Source organism: Pholis gunnellus (genome assembly GCF_910591455.1).
Source record: "Pholis gunnellus genome assembly, chromosome: 10".
Lineage (NCBI taxonomy): Eukaryota > Metazoa > Chordata > Actinopteri > Perciformes > Pholidae > Pholis > Pholis gunnellus.
The window spans coordinates 17516354-17539158 of record NC_136537.1 but is presented as its reverse complement, the minus strand read 5'-3'; the positions used below and the strand labels follow the sequence as shown (position 1 = coordinate 17539158).

Genomic DNA, 22805 nt, shown 5'->3' with positions numbered 1-22805 from the left:
TGTTTTTGTCTGCGTTACGTCAACTTGACTGAAATGTAATTTTTTGTTGTCATTTTATTCTATTTTAAAAATAACGACCGTTCAGTCCAAAAAACGCTTCCTTTTTTCCCCGGATTCCTTTCAAAATAAAAACTTCACATTTTGAGCAGTTTATTTTGTTTCTGATACTATTGTCACGCCAACCAAGTGAGCGTTCAGTTATAATGATAATGATGCAACCTTAAATAGTGATTAAAAGTTATATTCGCTGCTGAATAAACTTTTCTCTTAACATTCGGTGTGTAATCTAAAATATAATTCCTGTTATTAACCATGGAGGCAATCTTTGAAAAAAAGAATTACAAATATAGCAACAGATTTCTTTCTCAATAATGTACACTAACGTCTGACGGCATAATAGTCTAGTTGTTAGTACAACAACGACGATTTTTATCATCTTTGTAGAGCAGATGCTTTTCTTTTGAAAAAATCAGACAGGAAGTGTTATTCTTATTCCGGGTTATCAGGAGAGTCGACATTTTGTTAGCTCCTTAGCAAAATAAACGGTCGAAGGTTGTCTCAGGTTGGTTGTAATCACCGTTGCTCTCTGTCCGCCTGACCGTTACACCGGGTGTCATCATGTGGTATGAGATCCTGCCGGGCTTCGCCGTCATGACCGTGTGTCTGATCATTCCCGGCATCGCCACCGCACAGATCCACAAGTTCACCAACGGAGGAAAGGTGAGGAGGATGCAGACCGTGCTGCGTGTCAGTGTTGTTGTCCTCTAAACTAAAGCGCTAAGTTAAAGACTTTGTTCTTCCTTGTAGGAGAAGAGGATCGCTCGGTTTCCTTGGCAGTGGTATCTGATGGAGAGAGACAAGCGAGTGTCTGGATCAGGGAAATATTTTACCTCCAAGGTGAGCGACAACGTGTCGTTATATATATATATATACATATATGTAGATGTATATCTCTATGTAGTTTGTGTCAGCTTATTTTGAAAATAAACTAGCATTTATGAGACTATATATTATAGTTGCTGTTACATGGAGCAGAAGTTACAACATAGTTAAAAAGAAAGTGGAGCGTTAACCTCCACCTATATCCATCATTTGAGTGTAAGATGCATTATTACATTTATGAGCTATGAACATAGTAATAAAAAAACTCTAGGTTGGTATTTGATCTGAAAATTACTTTTTACATTCTGAATATACAACTGAAGTACACATACCTGCTATACAACTAAAGTAAAGTCATATATTTATGTTATGAAATACTTTTTATGAAATGCTGAGTGATCATGTAAACAACTAGGATGATGTACTGTTGTTGTTTAAGCAAACAATGCAATTATGATATCAAAATTATAATTATTTACTAACACTCACTCAATAATCAGATTACAACCTGTCGTGTGTAGAGTAGAGGTTACAAACATGCATTAAGATAATATAGTATTTTCTTGTGGGGATTTAAATGTCTTCCAAACTCTACTACAGCAGAATTTGCACATATCACGCTGAAATCATCTTCATGAACACAAGAACATAACTTTGTGTTTTTAACATTTGCTGAATAAACCTTTGCTTGGTTTGAAGGTGGACAGAGTTATGCTGGAAATTAAGCAAAGTCACCAAAATCCATTCACTTAAAAACAGAAATAAATCTCCTCCCAAGTGCTAAAGCGAGTGCATGAGACGTCAGTCTGTAAACACTGTGATGCATCTCTTCTCTCAGTGAAGTTTCTAGTTAGAGCTCAATAACCAGCTGAAATAAAACCAGAAGCTGTCTGGAGGACAATACAAACATTTTTAAACTATTCCCTGACAAATGATCAGTTCATGTATGAAAATAAAATGCAAATATGTACTTTAAAAAGACTGGATGTATAATCTTTTTCTTCCTCAACAGGGACTCGAGAACATCCACTGATGAACAGAACTATGGAGATCCTGACAAGAAGAACGTTGGACATTAAAGGATTATATTTAACATTCAGCTGTTTGTATTTTTTTCAGTCTTTTCAGACAGTCGTCCCAGTTATCTATTAAACTATTCCCAACTGGAAATCTGCTGAGGATTCTTGGCTCGTTTGTACACCTGTTCATGACTTTATACTGTAGCTGTTATGTCACCTGTACAGGTGATAATCCTGTGTTGTTCTCAGAGGAAATGTCTGTTTGTAGTGAGACTCGACATCGTTTATCCTGTACTGTAGCTGTGAAGCATCTTAAATGTCTTCTGGTGAAACGGAAGACTCTCTCCAATTCAACTGTCATTACAATTCTGATAATCCCATAATCAAGTAAGAACCGCTACTTTTCTATTTAATAAATCATAGTTGATTGTCTTTGGGTTTCGGACTATTGTTCAAACAAGACATTTAAAGACGTCACCTTGAGTTTTGAGACGGTGTGATGTGCATTCTTTTGAATTTTCTGACATTTAATATACAATTGATTAATTTAAAATATTAACAGGTTAATCGATTTGATGCAGTCCTGTTGGCCATCGTGTCCACATTAAAGGAGTCCTGTTGAAATATGGTAATTATCTATAATATCAGGTGTTTGAACATGAAACAATTGATTTAACAGTATCTATGAGCTCCAGTGAACTGGTTAGAACTGGATAGAGAACATATGTTTTTCAATTATTTGTGTACTTTACTGACCTTTAACCAGCAGAAATATTTACAGTCGCAGCTCTGAACACGAACAATCGAAGCTTTGTATAACTTAAAGCTTGCTCTAATTCATTAGTACTTAAACTGGGTTTAAGGAGACAAATGATCAATAGGAAAGCAGAGAAAAAGTTTTTCATTCATTTAAAAAAATCTTTGCTGATGTACCTTCCTCCAACTCCTTCAATCTATCTTAAAGAATTAAAAAAGGCTGTAGATGCTTTATTTGCTCTTTAAAATTCTTATTCTTTGTCTGAAACGTATGTGCTGCTGCTGTCTTGGCCAGGACACTCTTCAAAAGGAGCTTTTTAATCTCAATGAGGCCGTTACTAGTTAAATACATTTTTTCATGAATTAAATCAAATAAAAAATATGAAATCCACAACTTGATAATGAAAATGTATTTACTGTTCTGATCCAGAGAAACATTTACAAGTTAAGGTTAAACAATTGAAAGGGACGACTCCAGTGAGTAAATATAAAACAGAACAGAGTCTTACACACATTTCTTTAAAAGTAAAATCCCCCCCCCCCCCCCCCCCCCCCACACTGTACAGTCAACTCAAACTGAATGTGGTTAGAATGAAACATTACTACCCCTCCTGTCTATATAAATAAGATGTTCACTTCTCCTCCTTGCCCTTGGTTTTCCGGTACACCATCTCCCTGAAGCTGGACAGGATCTTGCTCTCTCTCTTCCTCCTCTCCTCCTGGTTGAAGGAAGCCAGAGCTCTCTTCTCATCTGCACTGTAGATCTGGTTCTCCTTTCTCAGACGCACAGCCTCCATACGACGATGTCTGCGGGGTTACATCGGAAACTCGTCAGTAATGATCTGAAAGGATCTTATCACAGAGTTAGTTGTCCTACTTATGAATATCACCAACCTGCTGCCGCTCATCACGTAGCCGGACTTCTCGAAGTTTGCGATCTCGTCACTGGTGAGACCGATCTCGCCTCTTCTCGGGATACGTTTGCCCGCTTTCACGTACTCCGCCATCGCAGCACCCTCACCCGGCAACAGTGCGTGACCAAAACTGGAAGAACAGAAAACGAGACGAGTCATTAATTGGCAAAAAATAATAAAAGTAGAACAAAATATTTTATGTTCTCTGATTCTGAAACAAGTATAAATACCCCTGCTAGTAATATTACAAAGCCAACTTCTTGGGCTGCAAGTAACCAATGATTTTTTTATGTATTCATTTTATTGCAGATTATTTTCTTGAGCAACTCTTTGGCTGTTTGTGTTGCTTTGAGGTGAATGATAAACATGTGATCGCGTCCCTTTTATTCTGCTCAAAACAGTACAACAGGAAGTTGTCCTCCCGGCGCTGGTAGTAATGATAACCTTGTCAGCGCTATGAATCCTCTCACATCCTGCTGCGGTGCTTTTATTTTGGAAATTCTAATCCTAAAGATGTTAAGAGCTTTAGTTACATGACGTCAGACCGACTTACTCCAAAGGTCTGTCGTCCTGCGACATGTCGTGTGTGAGCGGAGCTTCGGGGCCGACCACGTTTTCGTCCATGCAGGTCTTCTCCACCCACATCACTCCGTTGGGATCCCCCTCCTCTTCCTCTTCCTCCCCTTCCTCCCCTGACTCTTCACTGCTGGAGTTGCTGGACTCCTTCCGACTCTTCTTTGCCTTCTTCTTCTTGGACTTCTTGGACCTAAAAGGAAACGAGAGATGTTTGGTTTATCAAAATGTCCCTTTTCTGTGTGAATGAAGCGACGCTGGCGTAAAGCTGCATATTAGCGCATACTTCTTGCTCTTCTTTTTCTTCTTCTTCTTCTTTATTTCTTCTTCTGAAAGACGCAAAAAAGGATGAAAATCAATGAAAGCTAAGAAATATTAAATATATTTCAGCCGATATAACTCACTAAAAAGACTTGAATTCATATAATTATGATATTGATAATCTTACCATTTGAATCTGATTCCAGCTCGCTGTCCTCAGAATGCTTTTTGTTCTTTTTCTTCTTGGATTTCTTCTTCTTCTTTTTCTTCTTCTTTCCTATGAATAACAGAAGTGTTTGTAAATACAAACGACATAACAATATCAATGTAATATTTATTAATGTTCAAACACTGTGCTGTACCTCCTGAGCTGGATTCTGAACTGCTGTTTTTCTCGTCTTCTTCGACTGGTGTGAATTCGTCAGAGCTGGTGCAGAACAAAGACAGAAATGTGAGCTTTCATAATTTAAAATAGGATAAACATGTGTGGTGCCTCTGAAAAACAACGTGTTGCTTTGGAGGTGCGATTGTTGACTTACTCCGGCTCTTTAACTCTCGGTGAATATCCCCAAACTTCAGGACAACCTACCTCACCGATCCTCTCTCTCTCTTGCAGACGCCTGTAACAGAAAGACGGATGCAAAAGTCTGAAGAAGCAACTCTTTATGTTTCACACTGTAGGTCAAAGTTATTACGTTATTTTGTAGCATCCACTGTAGAGATGTTGGAAAAAATACCTGTATTAATATTGTGATAAGGATTTCAACAAGTTAGTCGTATCTTTTAAACTGCTTCTGGATAATTTAATAGTTTACTGAATTGAAAACTTGAAATGAATTAATATTCCAAAAGTATATTATATATTTTATAACTGCAGTTGATATTTTATCAAATAGTTGTAATGTAGCCATATAATTAGATCATTTAATGTCTAATAGGCTGAATCTGACTATGTTAGTGTCTATGGGTATGTTTTAATCTGTCTTCTGTTATATAAAGTTATATAAATGCAACATTGAGTTCTGGAGTGACCCTTCAATGAAACTGTATCAATATAAAGACCATTCGCTGTAATATTAGTGTTTTCATTGTTTACCTGGCAATAAACGCCTCTTGTCTCTGTCTCTGAGCGTCGTCTCTTTGCTGCTCGTAGTAATATTCTTCTTTGAAGCTTCCGTGTTTTCCAGAAGCGTCCCGCTGCTCGGACCAGTGGTTGTAGCTACCGCTGTTGCTGTTGTTGCTGTTGTTGGTGGTGGTGGTGCTGTTGTTGTTGTTGTTGTGACGCTCCCTGGACCTGGACCGGGACCGAGACCCTATGCGGATCCGTCTGATGTTCCTCGCCTCGCGGAACCGGCGGTCCCGTTCCTCGTGTTCCTTCTCCCTGTTGCGCGGCTTCGGGAGTTTGGGCCCAAAGCTGTACGGAGAAAGGCTCCGCTCGCGGCTGCCGCTGCGGTGGCGGCTGCGGGAGCGACTCCGGGGTCTCCGGGCACGAGGACTCCGGGGCTCCGCGCCGCCGTCAGAGCTCGAGCCGTCCGAACGTGGCATGTCTACTGACCGCTTTAAACTCTCACACACTAGGGATACAAATATGTATAAAAAAGTTAGTATTTAGAGAGAGAAAATAAAAATTAACACGCGTCCATGTTTTCTGTGATACGCAAGAAAAGCGTCCAACAACAGGAAGTAGAAGACGACTTCGTCCTTCTTCATCTTTTTTTAGGTTTATTGGCGGTTGGCAAACAATGAATTGGCGCGTTACCGCCACCAACTGGCATGGAGTGTGGATCAGGATGTCTACTACTAAAATAAAATGAAATAAAATAAAACTGGCTCATATCTGGATTCATGCAGCTGAATCAAACACAATAAATCCATAATCCAGTACTGACCTAATTGAAATTGAAATGCTTTCACTATATTTACTCCGTATCCATATAGTTTTAAACTAACGGTTAAGTTTCCGACTTTTCTACTGATAACTTAAAACCCCATGTCAAGAGACCAGTTTTCAATTTCTTGAAAAAAGCAATTGTCATGAAAAAGAACCGAGTTTTGTCTACATGAATCACGCGATCTAGCATTTTGAACTTCCGTTGACGCGACTCTCACTTTTGAGGGCTCTGGACAACGTGTGACCTCCCGCGAGATACATGAAGAAGATCTCGGTGTGCAGGCACAACACCGGAAGTTAAAATCAATGTGGTCTTTGGACTTTTAACCGAGCAACCAGCAACTCCACGGTATACAGTTGTTTGGGATGCTACACAACAACATCGGTTCTCTCTGTAAAGTAGTCCGTGTGTTTTGTAACACCAGAGACGCGACAGAAGCAAGATGTCTTCTAATACCGTTAAACTGGAAAGAACCGTGAAGCCGGTGTGCAAGAAACTTGATGATGCACTGGCAATGGAGTTCTTTTTCACGGAGTTGAATGCGACCGCTACGTGCCTCATTTGCAAGCAGAAAGTATTGTTTACGGGGTTAAATATGAAGCGGCATTACATCGCAAAACACGCGGGAAAGTATGATAAATACAAGGGAAGGAGCAGGAAGACCATGTCCGATGAACTTCATGCAGAATTCAACAGCTCCATCGGGACGTCAGCAGGAGAACCTGAACATGTGCCTAATGAGATCGCGCCAGGTATTGTACTCTTATTTAATGTATGTAGAGATAGTCGCAGTAAACTTTTATTTTGAAGGGAATGAACCGGCAGTTAACGTTATCTAAACCCGGCGCGTAAACAGTAACACGTTAACTTAACCGTTTTCTGCTGAATTAACGGCACGATTTCATTGTGGTTTTAACACTAACATGAATCAAATTATGTTTTGTTATTGTGGGTCTTGTAATGATATTACGGTTTAAATGTGTGCTTTATAATCCTACACGACGGCGACTCCTTGTGGCTGCTCCATCAATGAGGCTGTAGCTCAGTCGGCAGGGTGTTCTGTGTTGTTAGCCATTGTCTGTAGCCAGCTACGACACTACAGTCGGTGGTCCTGCTCAGTCCTGTCAGCAAACATCAGGGTTGCAGGTAAAACAGAAGTCGTTATATGTGCAGCAGTTTAACATAAACAGATCTCACGCATCCATCGTGGTGTTGTGTTTGAAGCTAGCATGCTAACAAGATGCTAAACAGCAGGCCGCGCTGCCCGCTCCTCATGAAGGAGGAAGTGAGGAGGAAGCGCAGCTAGTAACCTTTGTTAGCTAGCCTGTTACGATGTTTGAATATCAGATCGATTGCATTAATACTAGATTAATTAAAGTAGCAAACGTCCCCGTTAAAGCCTATTGAACATAGTTCTGCACGTGTGCAATGTCACGCGAGACTAAGCTCAAAGCTAGTTTCTACAACTTTGTTAAACTGAGGTGTGACGTTAGCTAACGTGTGGCTAAGGTAACGTTTTTGTTTTTGTTGTCGGACTAAATTATGATGCCTAACATTAGCACGACTACAAACACTGATGTTCAAGTGCATACTTTAACTGTTCCTGTTTGCATTAAAGACTTAAACGCGGCCTTTTCGAGAACTACATTATATTTCTGCTAATAAATACGCGTATATTTATTGTAATCGGGGGAATATGTTGACTGACAAGTTATTAGACACTTCTGCTCCATAGTCTAGACTAAAGGTATAACCATCACAAAGCTTGTCCACTAGAGCACTTAAAAAAATGTACTTTTAAATATCGAAAATGACATCAAAGATCTTCTATTGATCAGACTAAATTAGACCCTGCAGTGTAATGCATTACAAATACAACAGCATCTCAAACTAGAGCCAAAATGACCATATATCAAACCCTCTTTAAGACGAGTTCCACAAAAACAAGGGTGTAACATGCAGTGTTGCACAAACAAAAGAAAACAAAGTCTGATGGTTTCAGGACACCCTTGAACAAACTGTCGTGATTGTTCACTTTTTGAATGCTTGCATGTCACATAATGTAATTTTCTGCCTTTTCTTAAATAAATGTGATCCTCATTTGTTCTCTTTGGTTTTTTCTCTCTCTACAGCCATGCCGAGTCTAAAGCTGATCTCTGCGACCGACACACAGTATGCAGGGTCTGTGCTGAAGTCGATGAACGAGCAGCGGAATCACGGGTTATTTTGTGACGTCACCATTATCATACAGGACAAGAAATTCAGAGCTCACAAAACCGTCCTGTCTGCTTCGAGTACGTATTTCCACCAGCTCTTCAGTGTAGCCGGACAAGTGATCGAGTTAAACTTCATCAGAGCGGAAATCTTTGAGGAGATTCTCAATTACATTTACAGCGCCAAGATTTTCCGCGTACGCTCCGACATGCTCGAGGAACTCATCAATGCTGGACAGATACTGGGAGTCAAGTTCATTGCAAACCTGGGGTCACCGTTGTCACAAGTTAAGGGTCTGCCTGGTTTGTCAAAGGAGATCCTGAGCAAAAGTGGCACACCCACAGAGATGATGCCCATCATCGCAGAGTCTTTCTCCATATCTGCCGAGGAATTCAATCAGACGAGCAAGCCGACGGGCAGTGACTCTGACTCGGACGGTGATGTTATGTTTGTCTCACATACGGACGCTCAAACCAGAGCGGCCAATCAGAAAGCCAAATCTGGTGACGCCATCGATGTGGATACAGCCGATTCAGGAAAGGCAGCATCAAAGCAAAATGAAGAATCAAATCACACAGTAGCAAAAGAGAAAGCCAGCGCCCCCTTGAAAACAAGTCCTATAAAGCCTCCTATCATCAGTAGTCCAATCCCCAGCATCCCTCTGCACAGTCCAGACAGCAGCTCCAATAACTCTGCGTCCCCGGCCATAGTTTCCTCAGGAAGTGCTCCAACAACGCCAGCCATGTCAAGCAATGTCACCCCCGAGCCCTCGAGTGCCTCTCAGTCCTCGGACAGCAGCGATATAACGGGAGTCCACAAGAAGCAGGTCTCTGCTTCCTCTCAGCAGGGGGATTTCAAATTAAAGCTCCTAGATTTGACTGAAGGTCAAGCAAATCGAACAAACAGTCCCAAATCGGCCATAGCAGCAAAAAAGACAGTGACACTCAATACAACCACGGAGATTGATTCGATTTCGTCAGGCTGTAAAGTGTATGCAAATATTGGAGAAAACACATACGACATTGTCCCGGTGAAGGAAGATCCAGGCGAAGGGGGCTCTAAAGTCAATAGAGGGAAGCGGGCGTTTATGGCGACGCCTTTGAAACCGTTTGATAAAACACCCACCTCACCGCTGGGCGGCTCAAACAAGAAAAAGACCAAAATGGAGCTCGAGGACCACTATGAGCTCATCATGGACGGGAAGACGTTCTACGTGTGCGTCGTCTGCAAGCGCCCCTACGTTTGTCTGACGAGTCTCCGTCGTCACTTCAACACCCACTCGTGGGAAAAGAAGTATCCGTGTCGCCACTGCAACAAGGTCTTTGCACTGGCCGAGTACAGAACTAAACATGAAATCCACCACACGGGAGAGCGGAGGTACCAGTGCTTGGTGTGCAATGAAATGTTCATGAACTACCAGTTGCTGTCCACCCACTGCAAGCAAGCCCACAACCAGGATCCCAGCGGGAGGAAAGAGAAAGACGAGACGGACAACAACGTGTACCGACTCCTGCCGTGTAAAACGGTGCAGATGAAGCCGTACTCGTGGAGCACGGACGGGCAGGGGGTCCCCGTCATATCGGAGGATGGCAGCGTGCATCACATAACCGCCGTCGGCGAAGACGTCCACTCCTCCACTCAGAGCAGGATGTTGAACTGGGACGACATCTTCGTCGAGCCCGACGCTCACATGCCGCCCAACGCTCGCGCCCGACCGGCGTCGACCATTAACAGTCCTCCACAGGGAGCCACGGAGTTTGACTTTGTTATACCAGAGACCTACTGAGCAGCACGAGCTGCTCCATTACCTGTGCCTTTTAGGTGCCCCACCCCCCCCTATTGGTTCCATGTCAACAATATTCTTCTGTAATTCTTCAGTGTCAGCTTCCTTGCAATGACATTTTTAAGGCGTAATATTGTACTAAACGTGGTGAGACTGCCAGAGCAAGCTGGAGATTGATTGAATTTCTTCAACTTGAGTTGAAGGAATAGTTGAATATGACCAGACCGTTAATCGTGTTACTCTGCTTGTGTAATAACATGATGCTTTTTGTATCATTGGAAGAAATGATAGTCACATTAACAAAAAACATATAGCAGTGGTTACCACGCAGTAAGAGGATAAAGGAAACAAATCCATGCAAGAAGACTCACTAGCTGTAATAAACGGTTAAATCATGTATATTTAGTTTTTATCATCTTACACATTCAGGCCAATACGTGACATTAGACCCGTGTATGCAACCGGCCCTACGCATTTAGGATCATTGCCTATTTAGGAATGTGAATGATATTGTGAGTAACGAGGAAACCTTTTGTTCACAGGATACATTAGAATGCATTTTGTAGTTTCAACAGATTTGTATACAATACAGGATATGATCCATAATAAAATGAATCTATCGTTACCGGATCATGAAGTTTAACACAAGGCGTTTGTGAACTGATCATTGCTTGTTCCAATTTGAGACTATTTTAAGCCTCATTCTGTTAAAGAGAATGTTTATTATGATTGGAAATATATTTTTTCATTGTGTGATTGTTGGCGATTCCTCATCTGGGTGTTGTGGAAGGGAAGATATACAATGGTTATTTAATTTTTCAGTGGTTTGGCTTACTTTATTGTTGATTAAACCTGTTTTTATTTTCATTCACTTGTACATTTTTATTTCCTATGCTTAACATGTTTCCTTTATTTTTAATATATATATATTTCAATGCCAAAATCCTTCATAGAGTAGGCTAGAGACTTAGCAGTGTGATGATAGGATTGACATAAATTGAGGATTATTTCAAAGCACTCGGTGTCGGATCAGGCAGAAGATTTTTCTGTAATATTTTTACTTTTTTACTTTTTTTTTTTTTTTTCCATTCTATCACAAATGTAGTGGTTGGACAGTGTGAGTAAAAACAAACAAGTAGTGCTAACATGGGAATCGATTCTTTGTCATTCAATAAAATCATGCAAGATTTGTTTTTTAATTAACAGATTAACATTGGTGTCTGATGTACAGTATATTTGTATTAATCCCACTTTCTTTTTTTAACAGTTTCATATGTATTTATTAGGTTTATAGAGGTATACAACATGAAATAGTTATTAAAAATACTCTGTTCTGTTGGCATCTAACTAAATGTTCCTTTTCTGTCTATTAGCAACAAGGGTTTCCTGATGGTAAATAAATTATTCTTTTACTCTTTTTACTTAATTGTCTTCCACCAACAGCATTTAAATATCTGTCATTTTATTTACTGTGTCGCGATGATATGAGATGAACACGACGAGTCTTAATTTGCCTCTCGCAAAGTCTGGAAAAAATACACAAAATCAGAAGCTGGTGTAAGAGTTGAACTCATTGGTGTAATAAGACATATACACATTTATATTTTTGTTCAGTGAAATGGGTAAACTCAGTTTAATCCTGGTTTCACAGAGGAAATGTAGCCTCGCTAGTGGCTCTGTGACGCGGTGCTTTCAGCCAATATGCTGATGTTAGCAGGGTTTATGTTTACCACTGTCACCATATTTACTTTGCAAGTTAGCATGCTAACATTTGCTAATTAGCACTATACATAAAGATGAGTTTTTTCCGGTATGTGGTCATAAACCAATGTTTTTGGAAACTTAAACATTTGACGAGATGATGGACGTGGAAAGTTAAGGGGTCACCAAAGTCACTACTTTCCTCTTTAGAGGGGGACATGCACATCTACACCAAACGTCGTGGCAATCCTTCAAACGGATCAGGAATTTTCGTCATACCAAAAAGTGTCGACCTCATTACCTCATGATGGCGCTACAGGAAAAGCTGGGATCACTGAAGTCTGTAGGGATCATCCTCTGGGCACTATGAATGTCGGCAGAGTTTCATGGCTACCTGTAGCTGTTGAAATGTTTCAGTCTGGATGAAAGCTACCTTGAAAAGGAAGAAACACTCTTTGAATTACACAAAACATTTTTTAATGGCAAGACAAAGAGGAACTGACAATCAGCCCCTGAGAATGTGTTTAAATGATGAAAAGCAGTGATTAAAGCTAACAGAGACCTGTCTCATGGACTAAGTTTACTCTTCTTCTCTCTCCTTTTGTCTCTTCATTATCTCCCATCTCATGTCAGTGAATCCAGCACTGACTGTCCACACTCGGCCTGACAGAGACAACTTTTAAACTCATAGATGTGACATTACGACTACTTACAAAGAGAGACATAGATATATGTTTACCTTCTTGGCAGCTTTTAGTGAAAAGACAATAAATAGGGTTTGAAGTGCAACTTAACTTAACTGTCCTTCCTCAACATCTACTTATTTCTTCATAAACATTGCTCTGCAAAGTGCACCACACATTGATCAAGATATTGTGGAACATAAACTGAAGAGTTGATAAATAGATACCATGATCTGTTCGGATACCGTAGTCTTAACTGCTAAAGTAGCATCTGTATACCATACTGCTGTACATACGTTACGAGCATGTAATACCTCCATTACTGTCTACTTTGCTACTAAACGGCTAAAGAAACTGCTTTGGCCTACAACCACAGTTTCTAATTTTCTAGCTGATTCAGATTCGGGGGAGACACCAAAGCTTTTATGTAACTGGGCTTCGATCCCACAGCAAGGTCGTGGCTGTGAGCATCAGTCCAGATCCAAACTGCAAACAGTGAGGACGTCGTCCTCTTTGCCGCTCGAGGCATGAAGTATTTACAATATGAACTAAAGAGAAGTACATTTAAAGCATGAGCTGGAGGAGAGTTTTGGAGTTTTCGCACAGAACAAATCCAGGAGCCCAAGAGCTGCAGCGCTGGAAGCATTAAGGCAGATAAATGTGTAAACAGTCCTGGCTTTGATCCGGTTGTCTCTCGATGTGTAGATGCACACACACACACACACAGTGCAGGCATGAGTGTCAGTGGTGCCCAGGGAGACAAACACTCAGTGTTTTGGGCTGAACTCAAAGTGAGTGTGCTCCGTGGTCGTCCTCCTCTTCCTCACCACCTTTCCTTCAACACACTTCTCAAAGATTGTGAGGAAAAGCTCGGAGGAACCGTGCATTCGGCGTCTAAAAACACCCGACAATGTTTCAGGCGCCGTCTTTGCTTGAAGCCGTATCACGGGCTGTACGGTGGAGGCTTCTCGTCAGGATGGTTGTGAGGAGGAGAGTAGCGCGGAGGGATCATAGTGGGCCACAGGTGGCTGGCTCCAGACTGGGAGTCATCTGAGAGACCTGAGGAGTCGGGGAACAGGCAGGAGCCCTGCAGGCGAGACGAATCATTTATTAGAATGATCTGTTTACGACTTTGGCTTCAGAATAGTCAATTAATCACTTATTTTATCCCCCTAAGGGATAAGAACACAGAGTACAATAATATACAAATAGAATGCACAGAGTGCACAATTAAAATTTAAGGATATTAAGAATTTGGTCCCTGAATGTGTTTATTCTCTCAGGTCATCTTCCTCAAAGAGCTTAGAGAGATGGCAGAGGTTGTGAAAGAGTCATTATATCAGTTAGTTTGGGTTTATCCTAATCTGAAACTGCTGTTTTAATTTTGCTGCAGACACTTACCATCCTATTTAGATTCTTTAATGTTGACAGTGAGAAAATATTAATAGAAAGTGTAAGAAGATACTATTGACTGCAGGCATTGCAACCTTCAAGTTAATCCGGCAGTTAAATGCCATTTCACATCATAATATTGCCTGATCACTTTCACGTTCATTTCGTTCATCAAAGAACATCATTTTGAATGAAACACTGAACTAGACGTCACTGATTTAATTGGCCCCTTACCTGCAGGTCGTATGCAGTGTAAGGAGGCAGGCAGGGGGCAGTGTTGTAATATGAGTTGATGGTGGTGGTGGCTGGGGGAGGATGTGGGAGGACTGGAGCTGTGATGGCCTCTGGTTCAGATGTACTCTCTAAGGCAGCAGAGGGAATCTGACAAGGACATGAAGAATATTGATCAGTTTCTATAAATTCAAACGCCAGAGAATTACAATTGCTTTACTCAGCTCATACTGACAAAGCCACATTCAGCAGTATTTAAGCCCAGCTGTCCGACGGTGTCTTCTCTTCTTTGCTGGTTAACAAATGTACCCACCAGGTCTTTGAAGCCTCCCAGCACTGCCGCAGTAATGATGCCCAGAAAGAGGGCGATGATATTGAGGATTGTAGCGGACCACAGCAGGTGATAGAGGTGCACCACGTCCTGGCAGCTCTTCACATCGGTGTATTCGTGGTAGCCTCCCATCATCTCTACACGGCTAGACCAGTGGGTGGGACAGAGAGGGAGACGGCATACAGTCAAGCTACAAAGGTCACTGATTAAGTTTGTACTTGTTGTATTCAGGACACAATAAAGGAAAAACATAAGGTTTTGATTGATAGAGATAAATGAGACTATGACGAGCTAGAGACACAGAGGACATGGACGAGGGTTTGGACACAAAAAGGACATGCAGAGAGGAAATGGCACCCTAAAAACACATTTCTATAGTGAGTTACATCATACAGACTCCACACAATTACTTTAGTCATCACTTATGAGTTGATCATTAAATTGCCAATATGGTTCTAGAAAAAAGAGGGACCTACTTCCAAATCATGGATGATTTTCTAAACTTTTTCAAAACATCTTTATTCTGAAGTCCCATAAGAGGATGTTCTCTGAAACAAAGGTTAAAAGAAAAGAAACAGTCTCTTTCTAATACAATCAACGTTGCAGTGCAGAACAATCTCCCACAAAAATGGCACAGTCAAAAAATCCAAACAATCAAAGCAGCACAGCAAAGTAAGCAGCCACTGATTCAGAGGTTTGTCCGTTTTCTAAGCGTACTCACTTCCCACAGGTGTAGAGGTCGCAGCAGTAACAGGTGTTGCCCTTTACGTGCAGGTTACAGGATGTCCGCGATGACGTCTGACAGGGCACCTGCAGGTAAAAAATGATTTCAAATAAGTGGTCCTTTTTACTTTGGGTCAGATTCTGGCTCCTAACAATGTCCCCATACAATTTCAGGGCTAACACATACACCGAGGATGAAATGAATAGTATTTCTGTAAACAGATAGAGTAAATAAAATGTGTTTCTTACATCACGTTCAGGTGAAGTGTCACTAGAGTGATACTCACAGCGGCCAGCATACAGCGGCCTGAGGTCCTGCGGTACAATAAACATATTTTTATAGATTTCACAGCACAATTCATCGCTGGTCTACATACGAACCAAACTGAACAAGAAGAAGCAAAAGCAAAGAGACAAGAGCTTGTATGTGATTGGTGCTGCATTATTAATGACAGCAAAACTTCATCCATCAGAACCTCATAGAAAGCCAGAAAGCAAGGCTGAATTATTAACTGGGTAAAAACCACTGGGGACACGGAAATTCAGGTTCATTATGTCAGTTAGTTTGTGATTATTTCATTAATTATTAATTTATTGCTAGGTGCCTCAAACAAACACCTGTGAAGGGTCAGAAACTACATTTTACTGAACGCAAGCACTTTAGAAGTAGCTCGTGATTATAGCACATAACAGAAAGGATGATTGTGGTTATTATGCGCTTAATTGTGTAGACCTATATTTGATTTATATTCGGGGAAAAGCGAGAAAGAATTTTGTCCTTCGATCCAAAAATGTGATTCAGTTCGAGAAAATGTAGATACATGTAAGAGTCAGAAAAAAGGCAATGTAAACCATCTGACAGCATCACATCATCTCTTCAGTCTGTCACGGCGTCACACTCCTAGTTCTCTTTATTCAACAGCGTGCCGGCAGCCTCTTTGGTGTTCAGTGCACAAAAAAACTGTCCGAAAATAAATGTTCCATTTCACTGACGCGACGGGCAAATGAAAACCTGCTAATAGTGCTGATCTCACTTTTCACCAAGCCATTACTTATTTTAGCATAATTGTTTTCAAGAGTGCATTAGTGGTTATTTATTATCGTTTTAAGTACTTTGCGTCATGGAGAATCTGCCTCTACGACGTTATATATTTGTCTCGCTGAGACGGGGGCAGCAGCTGCTACAGACGGCCACATGTGAGCAAAGGCCTTGCAGAAGGGCATTCGTTTTACTGTATGTCTAATGCAGACAGAGTATATTAAGCTTTAATGGGGATGGCATTGATTAATCAGCTTGTTATAAGTCAGGGCATACGTTTTCATATTCATAATTTATCAGTTTGGTTAAATAAATATAAGCCTCAGTGATACTTACAATATGCCTCGCAGCAAACACTCCGTCGACAATAGCACAGCAGAAGGCGGCCACCACTCCGAAACTGATGAAGACCATGGATGCCACTAACTGTGAAGGAAAACATCAGCTGCATCACTCTTCATCACTGTGTAATGATTTTGAAACTATAAACTCAACTTAAACAGCAACAACGTTAATTGCTTCCTCTCAGCACTTTTGTATTGGGTTACGTTTTCATCACTAATGTGTATCATCATGCAGGACTATGTACTTCTGAATGGAATAGGATGAGGGTGGCGGGGGCTGTGTGGTCCTGTGATGTTCTTCATGGTTAGCACGATGCCCCCCACACACACACACACACACACACATACACACACACACATTCGCCAACCCCCCCCTACTCCTCAATGAAAGACAGCATGTATTCAATTACACATCACACCACTCTGTCTGCAGCCAGCCCAGCTCGCAGCAGGGAGGCAGTGCAGGTGACACAACGGATCAAACAGCTCAAGGTAACGGGGATTTATGCCATGCAAAGCCCTCTGTGATGCTAACATGAATACATCCAGCAGCATTTGGTTGAAAACGACGGCATTTTTAACAATACATGTTTAGGATTTGAGTTGTGACATGTTGATTGTTGGTCAGGCTTATCGTTTTTAAAGGCCCAGACAACTTATTTTAATGATTTCTTACTCTAAACGATGTGGCCCTCCATCAACGCACTATTTTCTGCCAAACTAAGAACATTAAAAGAATTTCTGTATCTGTGTTTTTTTACTCTGTGCTCTTCTCGCTGGATTTAAGTGGATGACACCCAACTGTAAATCTCAATGAGGCAATATTTGAATTAAAGTCTGATGACCAGTTGTGGGATCGTTTGCTCATGCTGCAAGAAATCTGTCAAACAAATCAGATCAAACCACACCCACACGTCTAGACATGAATTGTTGGCATTTCTGCTTAAAAATGAATAAAGCGATTGATCGATTATCAAAAGAGTCAATTCATTTTTTGTAGGTCAACTACTGAAAATGTAAGTCCTGTGTGCCTCTAATTCCCCAAAACCATAACATAAATCATCGGATTTTATTGTGTGTCATAACATTTTAAGGGCAGCGTGGCGTAACATGTCATAGCTCAATCATTTGTGGGATCGCAGCCGTCCAAACCTTGCTGAGTTATGTGAAAAGGTGTCACGGTACAGAGTCATTCTTCATTGCAGCCCTGACAGTCCCTGCCCGTCACCTTCCACCTGCTCCCCTACTCTACAGTTCCCCACATTCCAGTGAATACATCGGTCCTCCTCAACTTACACCCTACTTCTATTTCTGGCCGCATGTCCCTCAAAGCCCAGGATACTTTCTCCAATACACAAACCTCCTCAGGCTAAGTGGGACTCACAGTCTGGGTCAGGTCTGCTCTTTCTGTTGTCACTTAAATAACATAATCAGGCCTGTAGGCTGTCGTAAGGTCATTGGGGCTGGTATACAGTTTAATGACAGTTTTCTGTGAGGGAGACACCAAGCACTTAAAGTGATCTCAACGCAAAGAGGTAATATAAATCCTCTTACCATCTGCCTCTTGTTCTCTATCAAATGAGCGCCGATAATTCCCAGAAAAGAGCCAAAGCCCAGCTGAAAAAAAAGAAAAAAGCTGTTAGGGCATTGATCTCATTTGATGATAAAGCAGTTCGATAAAACATATGTTTCTGTGATGCCCCGAGGGAAGAATTTCAGAGTGTTTACTCTCTAATAAACCATCAACTTTTATAGATAAGCAAAATGTAGCTGACATACAGTAGCTGCTTTCATAGTCGCTCTATAATTGAGGCAGAATGATAAAAGCCGAGTATTGTGAAGAAAACACATTTATGGACTGAGATACTTTACCTCACTCAGCACCTAATGACAGTGATGCTGAATAATGAATGTGGGGAAAATTCAATCCTCAGAGACCTTCAGTAATTAGTTTCAACAGGAGAGGGAAGTGCTGGCTGGAAAGACTCTCACTTCACACACTCATTATGAACTCTGACAGGCCTGCCTGCTGTGGCATGCAGGTGTGAACGTGCACTCACAATGACTCCCGGGTAGTAGCCGCCCACTGTGATGTTCTGCGTCCTGGTAGTCGCTGCCAGGCCAAAGATGAGGATGAGCACGGATACGATGAGCAGCAACACCAACACTATGATGGATTTCCTCTTCCTCCTCTTAAAGGAACCTGTGAGACGACAAATGAGACAGCATTCCTGCTGTGACGTGGGCAGTAATGTGATGGGAAATCACGAGGATGAGGCTGCAACTAAAATCCACCACAAGCATTGATGCAATGGGAAGTAGTTAAAGAGACTCAGGAGTGGACTCCAGTTTCTCCTTCACATTTACATTGAGTGGCCAATTATGCTGCAGTATTTAGCTCTGAAAAGGACAATGGCTTCTTATGTTGCTCATGATAGAAAAAGACAAAAACAACTTACAACAAAATAAACAATCTTTACTTGACATATTCATACCGTGTATGTTGCTTTTTTTGAAAGGCTGAAATTAGGGTGACTATTTTACAGCCAACTGATACTATATGATGCATGTATGCCAGGTAAGCGTACTTCGTTTTTATTCTGGTATCAATTGAATTAACTGCGTTGGCATTACAACAAATATTGTTAAGAACTTGGCTTAGTGATGTCATAGTGCGACAGGACAGACGGGACGACATTCAACACAAGATACTAATAATACAACCATCTTTTATATAAGAACATATTAAAATACTCAACAAAATATGTGAAAGTTTTGCAATTCAGATTCCTCCATCTATTTTTTAACTCTTCCTGTTTTATTTATTCAAAAAGCTCATCGCAACATCGTCAGACTAATAAGAGCATCAACTCAAATTACAGCTAATTGAAACAATGCACGTTGCTGTTTTGCATCACTGAAATTAATAATAAATGTCTCTGGTTTTACCATCACATCACATCCGTTCAGTTTTAATCTCAGAGATACATCATCCATTGCTAGCTCTCAGGCCAAACTGAATATGAAATGACAACAATTTTGCCACTTAACATATTATCTGATTGTCGATATAAGGTTGAAGCAATAACATTGTTGACACATTTGATTTAATCAACGTCCTTTGGCTCTAACTCAAATTCATACATGGCTAAAGACATGTTAACTATACTCTCAAGTATGGGTACAGTTATTCGATTAAAGATTACTTATGTTTAACGTTACTCAAAATACAAGTACAGTAGATCCACTGACGGTCAGAGTGACATAACCATCCCTATATGGTTACACCACCAACCTATCTATGCCTCTACAGTCCAGTGATGCTCCAGTAGGTACTACTTGTCATTCTCCAAAATTGCTTTAAAATGAATACGAAGTCTAAAGCAAACTCACATGAATGCTTCTACCATCAACTGTGTAGATTGAGTACTACAATTAGCAAGCCATGTACCATCTAGTGAGAATAACCTGTTATGGGCAGCACTAAAATGCACAAAATATCTTCTCAGATTTAGCCCTACACAAAAAGACCCTTTTATTAATGTTATCAGCAGAACGGCCATCCTGCATTGATCTGTGTGTCAGGCAGTTAACCATCAGAGCCAAACATCCAGGCTCCTGTGGTTACTCAACGTCGCCGCGCCTGCAGTGACGCGCTGCAGGCCTGGACCAGAAGAAAAAAACTGTCTGGAGATCAACGAGTGTTTTTGTCTGCTTTTGTGAGAGAAAGAAAACATACAGTTGGTGTTTTTAACCGACCAAAATAAGAGTGAGTGGTGTAATTATTAACCTTTGTGTGTAGGAGCAATTACAATAATGCTGTCGGAGCGTAATACAATCTAAACCAGTAAAACCAGCATATTATTGAATTGATCAAACCTGCTGCAGACAAGACGTTGACCTTGCACACACACCTACCTATGCTTGTTTCAGAGAGGGTCAGTCTGCTGGATTGAAGGCTCTGAGCAGGTGGCATGCTGGCTGGAGGATGTTTAACGCAGTCCGCTGGACAATCCTCTTGCAAATTAAAAAAATAATTAAGAAAAATAATCACGACTCAACGTTATTGGTTATTCGCTATATATTTTAGACTCGGGAGGAAACGCAAACGGTGTCTTGGCTTGCTGTGTGGCATTCTCTGACAACCGCCCTCCGTCCTCGCCCAGCCCGTGTTCGTCTCGCATCCCCGCGGCTGTGATACCTAGCTCTGTCGGTCTCCGTCCTCGCGGTGTGTCGGTGTGGGACGGTGGGTCGATGCTGCTGCTGCTGCTGCTGCTGCTGCTGGCCGTGTGTGCGCATGTCAAACACGTACTCAAAAAATCAACTGTACTCTTACAGACGTTACTACTTGAATTTGTTTCAAAGGAAGTGTAACGAAATGTTTAACCGTCAGAGTAATTAATAGCACAGTCTCCTCATATCTTCTCTACACAACTGACGTCCACCGAAATTCAAGTATACTCCGGCATTTTAAAGATAACTAACGCTGGGAAATGTTCGTGCAGTAACGCTACTTTAACGGTTAACGTCAACGTTCCAAGATACAAGGTGAATAACGACAATTGAGATAACGTTAAATCGAATAATGGGTTTGGCATTTAAAACAAGGTAGTACAGTTTTAGTGTTGTGATTGTAATTAGGAAAATATAAGTAATGTGAATAAAGTAAAAAATAAAAAAGTCACTGAGAGAGGTAAATGTAACGGTCACTAGCATTGTCACCACCTGAGTGTCTCTCACTGAACGCAGGGGTAAACAAGTGAATGTGAGAGCTTGCTATACATCACATGGAGTCAAATAAATAATATTTAGTATGTTTAAAATATGTTATACTGCAGTGTAGCTTACATTTGATTTGTTTTGGGAGAAAGTACAAGTTGGAGGTGGCACAGGTCAGGACCATATTCAGGCCGAGCATCGAGCGCCATCATGCGTTAGACACACAACACAACAAGAGCTATCAGACATTCACTGAACAGCACGTGAATTGTGCAACAACGTGACACATGCTGCCTTCACGTACTAAGTTAGGGCTTAAAGTTCTGAACACGATTTTTTTGTATACAATTCCCTCTGGTCTGAAATAAATAGGACCCCATACGTTTTGTTTTATAGCTTACATTTTACTTTAAGTATATTGAGGAAATCCAAGTCAGATATGAGACTGGAAATGCACAGCAATCACAAATATCAGAGGTAAAATAATCATGAAACCATAGGCTATACATTTAGAATTATATATGTTGCCTAACATATTTATATATATATATAGTTTTTATCGACAGGGCTGTAGCTTCCTCAGGTTTTGTTTTCTGGGAATTTGGGGTTTTACCAATGACAAACAAAATTCCATTCAGGCCCTAATAAACTCTCATGTAGGGAAAATAACATTACAGAAAATGTTATGCATTATATTTTATTTGTTATAATCATTAAACTAATTGAAAATACAGAATTTAGTTAACTGAACAAATATAATGTGAATAAAAAGTGCACAGCCTATTTGCATACTTTTCGAGGGGGTTGCAATTACCGTGACAGACTTGGACACATAACTACTCTGCACATAGGCACACAGAGCAACTTTTGCTTGAAATACAATTGTATTTATAAACCTACACATCCTTACACGATATCATGTTGCGTAAATGGCAACCCACATTTTTTTGGGTGTGCAGGCTGACTATTAGCGTGACTAAAGGGCTGCTGATTTGATCCAGCAGTTTTCTAGTTAACACACTGTACGGCAGTGCTCTGGAGCAAGCCACCGGAACTTCCCAAATTGCTCTATTGTTAAATCAAATTACCATACATCAAATCTGTTGGATGTTTTCATGAACGTGAACACGGGACTGATCTACAAAACCTGTGGCCTGCAGGTCATATTCCAGTAAAGAAAAAGACATCCACACATACAATATGGGGTGCAGCAGCTCATTTGTACCCTGGGGCCCTCTGGTTGGTCATGGAGCTTGCCCTGCACTATTGCATGTATCCATTGTAGGAACAATGCATTGAATATGTAGCCTGCAGTTAAAGGCAAGATACTTTTAAATAGCATACGATA

The 22805-nt window shown here is 40.9% G+C and overlaps 4 protein-coding genes across 4 annotated transcripts; 2 read left to right on the top strand and 2 right to left on the bottom strand.

The window, feature by feature from the left end:
- The first annotated feature begins 502 nt into the window (after positions 1–502).
- On the top strand, positions 503–2056 carry ndufa1 (NADH:ubiquinone oxidoreductase subunit A1). Its single transcript, XM_079167049.1, has 3 exons — positions 503–720; positions 808–897; positions 1895–2056. The coding sequence occupies exons 1-3, from the start codon at positions 619–621 to the stop codon at positions 1913–1915; spliced, it is 213 nt and encodes a 70-aa protein (XP_079023175.1). The 5' UTR covers positions 503–618; the 3' UTR covers positions 1916–2056.
- A 1165-nt stretch (positions 2057–3221) lies between these two features.
- nkap (NFKB activating protein) lies at positions 3222–6101 on the bottom strand. The gene is made up of 8 exons (XM_079168079.1): positions 5502–6101; positions 4945–5025; positions 4768–4832; positions 4593–4682; positions 4431–4473; positions 4125–4337; positions 3552–3701; positions 3222–3464 (listed from the first exon to the last, which is right to left on the bottom strand). Exons 1-8 carry the CDS (start codon positions 5948–5950, stop codon positions 3290–3292), a joined length of 1266 nt encoding a protein of 421 aa, XP_079024205.1. The 5' UTR covers positions 5951–6101; the 3' UTR covers positions 3222–3289.
- Positions 6102–7208: 1107 nt separating this feature from the next.
- zbtb33 (zinc finger and BTB domain containing 33) lies at positions 7209–11679 on the top strand. The gene is made up of 2 exons (XM_079168034.1): positions 7209–7443; positions 8430–11679. Exon 2 carries the CDS (start codon positions 8432–8434, stop codon positions 10295–10297), a length of 1866 nt encoding a protein of 621 aa, XP_079024160.1. The 5' UTR covers positions 7209–7443; positions 8430–8431; the 3' UTR covers positions 10298–11679.
- Positions 11680–12694: 1015 nt separating this feature from the next.
- On the bottom strand, positions 12695–20820 carry tmem255a (transmembrane protein 255A). The gene is made up of 10 exons (XM_079167302.1): positions 20657–20820; positions 18799–18941; positions 18293–18355; positions 16731–16820; positions 15605–15670; positions 15354–15442; positions 15109–15180; positions 14615–14777; positions 14305–14451; positions 12695–13765 (listed from the first exon to the last, which is right to left on the bottom strand). Exons 1-10 carry the CDS (start codon positions 20712–20714, stop codon positions 13622–13624), a joined length of 1035 nt encoding a protein of 344 aa, XP_079023428.1. The 5' UTR covers positions 20715–20820; the 3' UTR covers positions 12695–13621.
- Positions 20821–22805: the final 1985 nt, after the last annotated feature.

Excerpts from the sequence above, each read along its gene's own strand:
- ndufa1 (XM_079167049.1), top strand. The coding sequence starts at position 619 with ATGTGGTATGAGATCCTGCCGGGCTTCGCCGTCATGACCGTGTGTCTG. Across the intron at positions 721-807 it reads AGTTCACCAACGGAGGAAAG|GAGAAGAGGATCGCTCGGTT; the intron begins GTGAGGAGGATG and ends TCTTCCTTGTAG. Across the intron at positions 898-1,894 it reads GGAAATATTTTACCTCCAAG|GGACTCGAGAACATCCACTG; the intron begins GTGAGCGACAAC and ends CTTCCTCAACAG.
- nkap (XM_079168079.1), bottom strand. The coding sequence starts at position 5,950 with ATGCCACGTTCGGACGGCTCGAGCTCTGACGGCGGCGCGGAGCCCCGG. Across the intron at positions 5,026-5,501 it reads CAAGAGGCGTTTATTGCCAG|GCGTCTGCAAGAGAGAGAGA; the intron begins GTAAACAATGAA and ends TTTCTGTTACAG. Across the intron at positions 4,338-4,430 it reads AAGAAAAAGAAGAGCAAGAA|GTCCAAGAAGTCCAAGAAGA; the intron begins GTATGCGCTAAT and ends GTTTCCTTTTAG.
- zbtb33 (XM_079168034.1), top strand. The coding sequence starts at position 8,432 with ATGCCGAGTCTAAAGCTGATCTCTGCGACCGACACACAGTATGCAGGG.
- tmem255a (XM_079167302.1), bottom strand. The coding sequence starts at position 20,714 with ATGCCACCTGCTCAGAGCCTTCAATCCAGCAGACTGACCCTCTCTGAA. Across the intron at positions 14,452-14,614 it reads TGGGAGGCTTCAAAGACCTG|ATTCCCTCTGCTGCCTTAGA; the intron begins GTGGGTACATTT and ends TGTCCTTGTCAG. Across the intron at positions 13,766-14,304 it reads ACACTGCATACGACCTGCAG|GGCTCCTGCCTGTTCCCCGA; the intron begins GTAAGGGGCCAA and ends TCTCGCCTGCAG.